Consider the following 6,458-nt stretch of genomic DNA (forward strand, 5'->3'; position numbering starts at 1 on the left):
GTCGGAGAAGAGAAGGAGTTCGAATCCCGCTGAGGGCGCCACCAAATTTGCAACATTGCACCAATTCCAAAGTTGGGTATAGCTTAGACTATTTCATAAATATTACAAATCTGTGATAACTCTACCATCTTTCTAGTAGTACAGCACCACAATATAGAAATACTGCAGTCTTGGATCATTACACGTTGATACAAGGATGAAATTCATATGAAAAAATCACGGTCGGAGAAAGTCATACTAGCAGCTTAATTATTTGGACTACTCCATTCACCTCCATCTCGGATTTAATAGGGTTCGTATTAGCGATTTTGAGGAGTATCTACGCATTAACCCCATATTAAACCCTGTTTTAAAAGAGAATTTTGTATGGGCTATAGCCTGTGTTTAGAATGTCATCGCTAATATGTTAATACTTTAGGAGAGCTTTTAACCACAGAAAAAAAAGACGTTTTTCCTGCTTATATCCAAACCTAACACTGAACATTTAATATTAAAAGGTCAATAGTTGCGTTACATAATGGATGTTATAAATTGTTTTTCTGTATACTTTAGTTGTGAAGAATCAATACTCATTTATAACAATACTGATATACCAGATTACAGTATTTAAATATTGATTATTTGCAGTATAAAGAGCTTTGATTTCTCAAACAGTTTTGATGTTAGATCCATATCTATTCAAAAATGAATATGTAATTTATGTTTGACAAATAAAGAAAGTGGTTTTATGTCATAACTTAGCAAAATCGAAGATCAGATGAAAGCAGTAAGTTTATCACGTAGACATGCTCACTATAAGCCAGTTTTCAAGAGTCAGTTTCTTTTTATCTTTTACTCATGTCTTAGAAGTTGAAGGGTGTCGAGGAAGGTTTGACCTCCCAAAAGAAGAAGGTCATTAGCAGTGTCTATATTTATCTAAATATCCAGAGAGATTGTGGAGGACTTTGACATTGCCATCTATTTTTAACTGACTCAAAACTGAAACAAAATTAATTACATTTTCATTCGACTCATCAAAATTGAGAGATAACCATCTGATACATCATCTTAAAGTATATGAACTGAGACTTCAAATACTATGAAAATTGTGAATGCTTGAATCATTTGAATATCTATTCTGTTTACCCTTTTGACAAGTAATATATATAAACTGTTCAAACCGTTTTTTTGGAAATTTAGAAACATTTCCTGTATTCGGCTGGTAAATTGTAATTAATCTATATGTTTCACAAGTTCAGTTTTCGTCCCGCCACTTTACTTACAGTACTGTTAATCTTGGTTTTATCAAAGAATTTTTATCGTATATTAAAATTTGAATAAGTAATACGATGTCAGTGTAAATAAAACATGATATTGTGAATTTAGACTGAACAATAAATGTACTTCATATATTATAAATAAAATTGCCCTATTTTACAGCCGTAGTACAAAATTTACTGTTTCATTATGTATGCTCCACTACCTTTAAAACAAATTTAACTATAATTAAAAATTCTTTCATATTAATTGGCAGTACTATTGTATAACAGGCATTGTTATTATATATGAAAATAACTCTATAATTTTATGTTATGTATGAATGGACCTTTGACATACCCTTGATAGGTCAAAATGTTTTTGTCAGGTATATTTACTAGTAAAATGTATATAATAATTGGTTCTGTGTGAGGTTGCTGTCTGTCTAAATCAGCCACTCAGTCTGTAAAGCACATTTTTTTCGGTTTTGTTACGATCAACTTTACACTTACGACTTTTTGTGAAATCGCCGCCGGGTGTACACAATCACGACAATGTAAAAACAAAATAATATATAATTACGCAAGTGAAAAAAGTTTTTAAAAAAACGAGTACTTTACTTATCATTTATGATAAATTTAATAGAATCTAAAATATAAAACATAACAATCAGTGCGTAGAAAAACAGCACTATATTTGCTGATGTGTGTAAATGCCTCATAACAAATATCACAGAAATAGCTGGAATGCAAGATCCGAAACAGCGGCTACAATACTTTCCTATCTTGGCATTTTAGCGGAATAAAAGTCGCTGTTTCGAACCTTGGCTTGATTGAAAAATTAAACTGAGCAAACCTCATGTTTACAATAAATGTATATATTTTACATCATTAAAAATACTGTGTTGGTTCCTTCTATATATGGTACTTACAAAATACTAACAGGATTTGTATGTTTTGAAGCGAGGGAGAAAATACGCAAAGCGAAGTTTTGTAAGGACAGGATTTTTTTTTTAAATAGAGAATTATTGAAATGAAACAAAAACATCATTATATAAATAGTTGACTTTCTGAAGCTAATGGAGAACAACAATATAATTCAAAAACCTTAAATGAAAAAATAATATACATTACCGCTAAATTAGCTTTTTATTACCCTTAGATGTTAAAATCAGAAATATTCAGATGCATGATGCATGTACATGTAATAAAGGGGATAATTTAACGTCCGAAGTTCAATAAATACATGATTAGATAGTCCTTTACAATTTATAAAAAAGGGGGGTACGATCCAGCAGTTGTCTTTTTTTCTGTTTTAACTGTGCCATTTTTATTTCGAATGATACAAATAGGTATATTTTTTCCACTTCCCATAGAGATTCAATTTTCACAATCTTAATATATTAGCACTTAAGTCCCATGAGCAAAAGCACAACATAAAAGAAGGGTTGTAAAAGTTAGGAAGTTCTTAGCTATTTTTCCCACATAATACACAAATCTTTTAAAAAACACTGTAATGTAATACATGTAATTACAATTAGCACTACTAAAACCATTCTGAAAAAGTGGTGTAAAAATAATTTTCATGTCAGCTGATTCATAGTCTTTGTGAAAAAAAGTGTTTGTAAAATAAAAAAAATAAGATAATTGAGCTTAGTTTTAAGTCTTAAATGGGACGACTTTATCCTAAGCACGCCAAAGAGAACATTGTGCTACTAGAAGTTATTAACACCGTTTTCATGAAATTAAGCATAGTTTAGAAAAAGTGTTTGTAGTCGATAGTCTATGATTCTTTGACAAATTCGTCATCAATTATATTGATCTGTTTAAATATTGAATTCCTTCTTAGATGAAATGAAATCCTTGCCATTAATTTTTAAAGGACACCAACTGGGAATAGAAAAATACATAATGTGCAAAGTCAATGAATGACAACAGTTTGACAGATATATGGTAGATCAAGTTTCATTAATATCATGCCATAAATTATTTAATTTTGCTTTTCATCGAGAATATTTCGACCCATTTTGTTAAATTATTTGGGTATTGAATCTAGTGAAACTAGAATAACGGTATTAAAGATTCTAATAAAAAATACAGAGGCGCTTTGTATGTTTGTATTCTCTTGTCAGATTTTAAAGGGGAAAAGCTCATTCAAAGATTTGTATAGAATTTTGAATGTGCATGTGAAATAAAACAAAAAACAAAAATACAATAAATTAATGACTACCAGTTTCTACGCTGCTACGAATAATACTGTGCTGAGTGGAATAAAAATAATGTCTATCGTTAACTATTTGTAGTTTGGCTAGGTCGTGGTGTCCTCGGTGTATAACGTGTTAACCAGTCTTGACACTTCCGAATAGCTCTATCACGGATATCTGGTGGTGGTGTTTCCGATTCTCGTTCTTCTCGAATAGGCGCATCTTTATAGCGGATGTCAAATCCGGGTGGAGTTATTTCGAAAGTTGGTTCTCTTTTTGAAGGAAAAGGAAACTTCCCTATTCCAGGTACCCTTCCGTCAGCTGGTTTAATACTGCGTAAAGTCAAATATTCTTGTCCTTCATTTTGAATATCCGGAAGTTTAGTATGAATTGAGCGGCTGTCCCTTGACGGCATTGAAACCTCCGAATCATTCACGTCATTTCTCCCACTGACTTCATTACCATCTTCTATTGATAGCATACATTCTGTTCCTAAATTCTCATTTACATCGTTATCCTCGTCCTCAGACTCGATGTTTCGTTCTGATTCGTTTTCTAATATGGTTTCTGTCAAAGCAGTTTGTGCCTCGGCAGACATTCGAGAAAACATTTTCATTTTTCGTCTGTTAATTCTACTTTGCCCGGCACTTTCTGCCCGAGATTTCGATTGCACACATCCTGAATTATTTACATTATTCACAGGACACGACAGAGTTGTATTTTGAGTAGCTATGCTATGACGACTAGATGAATATTCAGTTGTTAACTGATTAGAACAATTCACTTTTGAGACAGTGTCTGAGGTTTTTCCATTATTTACTTTCTCAGTCTTGTATTCGGACTTTTTCATTATATTCCCGGCTTCCTTACCATTATTATTTACCTTCCGTCCGTGTGACTTGAGAATTTCAGAAAGATCCCTTTTATGTGGTTTATGCTTATCATAACGCAAATATAGAATTTCACTTACCCTGACATTAGGGTCATTAATACTCGGAACTTTATCAGAACGACTCACTGATTTGTCATCGCTTACCAATCTATCACTGATTTCACTGTTAGTTTTCGGAATTTCTTGATTCGTTGATAATTGAGTAGCTGAGATCCGCGTTGATTTTATTTCATATTTTGGTGGCCTTCTACGAAAACTCGTTGGTTCTTTAGTTCTTGGTATTGATGCTCTAACTATCTTATTGTCGTATACAGAGCGCCCAATTGTAGCATTATATAGTCCGTTCATCGTGGCAGTACTTTGAGCTATTCTTAGCTGAAGTTTCTGATATTTTTCTTCTAACACTCGCATCCACAATGGCTGTACCTGTGTACAGGGCTGTTGATTTAATTTAGGTCTGACAAAAGACTGGGGAATCGCCTCACTGGATCTCATGGTTAATGGTAACATTGACAAATCTTTGGCGGAGGTTCAAAAGCTATCTTAACATCTAAGTAATAAGTAACGCAATACTGAATTCAATTAAGCAAATTTATCAAAAGGCAGAATACTGACCAAAGAAGAGGGTTTAATTTTGTTTTCTCTCTTTTTCATGTTCATCACGGCAAGTGGATTTAATTTTTCATCAGAGTTGTATTCTTGTGTACACTTCATTTCTGCCTATTGTTAACAAGGCTTTTATAAGAAGCGGAGGTTATGAAGACACTATAAAGTTATGATAAAGCACATTGAATATAAATAGATCCCAAACTATTCATCATTGACCCGTCTAAAAGATAAATCCGCCCCGATCCGTACGTCACAGTGGAATTGTATTATATAACATCCTAATCAAATCTCTTCGGATCATAGATAAACCGGGTAAGCACACATGGCTAACATGGAGATTTTACACTGATACTTGTTTATTTCAAGATCCTTTGAAGATAGAACACACTCAACTACAAAATTTAAATTCTTTTAAACAATAAAACCTATCGACACTACTGTATATGAACATTTTCAACGTCGGAAAGTTCGTAAAATCCGAAAGTTTTCACTTTTCCCATCGAAATTTATTTTATCCATTTTTTCTCATGACTGGCGTCCATGTTTAAATTAAACAGTCCTAATGTTTGTTTCAGTTAATAGTTTAAAGAAACAGGTGACAAGTAGAATGGGTCCGATACACTTTACAAACAGTTTCCAATCAAATGTTTAAAGTAAACTCGGTATGTTAAATACTTCAGTCTTCCATTTCAGGTCACATGACCAATCGATCGTCTGCTCCTATGTATTAACTGAACGGAGGGAAGACGGAAAGTCAATATTTTTTAAAACTACCTGCTAGTATAAGAATTTATGCATATCAGACAGTTAGGCTTAGGACAGTGACGTTTTAATCTGCTCTAATCGGATTTTCTTTTAGATATAAGGATAAGTATATATACAATGTATGTTCAAAAGTTCTTGTTAGATATAAATTGGATCAAGTTCGATTTAAAGTTGTCGGTGGTTTGAAATCTTTTTATTATCCCTTCTAAGTTTGCATTCTATGGATCAGGACTTAAAGACCTAAATATCTCCATAGAAGGAGTCAATCAAACTAACCATGGTGTAACGATACATTAAGGTTCAAAACACTTGCAGTATAAAGGCACAATTACGTTTCAATTATAAAAAAAACTCCCTGCATGATATTTTTTATCATAGACAAAAGTATAGAAGTGAGGGTCATTAAATAGAGTACTTTACATTTGTATCAGTAGCTATATATAAACGAGTTCGACAAAAATAATTAAAGTAGAACAACTAATTTATATACATACTACATGTTAATAACAAGACAATATACTATGATAAATGATCTTAAGGAAGGTTAAAGCATGTCTTGCATCGCTGAGGACAAAAACGCCAGTGGTCTTCAGATGTTCGGTTTATTAAATCTCTTGTGTTAGTGGCTGCTGATATCATCACTTGTGGATAAAATAAAGAGAAGAGGTGTTCAACATCGACGTCATCAAGATGAAATCTGTTAGCTCTCAGTAAAACATTTGAACAGTCACAATGGCTCCAATATTTTTTCTA

The 6,458-nt window shown here is 32.6% G+C and overlaps 1 protein-coding gene across 1 annotated transcript; it reads right to left on the reverse strand.

The window, feature by feature from the left end:
* Window positions 1-1,846: 1,846 nt before the first annotated feature.
* LOC148603712 (uncharacterized) lies at window positions 1,847-5,692 on the reverse strand. Its single transcript, XM_088552301.1, has one exon. The coding sequence runs from the start codon at window positions 4,839-4,841 to the stop codon at window positions 3,525-3,527; it is 1,317 nt and encodes a 438-aa protein (XP_088408427.1). The 5' UTR covers window positions 4,842-5,692; the 3' UTR covers window positions 1,847-3,524.
* Window positions 5,693-6,458: the final 766 nt, after the last annotated feature.

This window comes from Perna viridis, chromosome 11 (genome assembly GCF_037379345.1).
Source record: "Perna viridis isolate PV_CMFRI_1.1 ecotype Kerala chromosome 11, ASM3737934v1, whole genome shotgun sequence".
Lineage (NCBI taxonomy): Eukaryota > Metazoa > Mollusca > Bivalvia > Mytilida > Mytilidae > Perna > Perna viridis.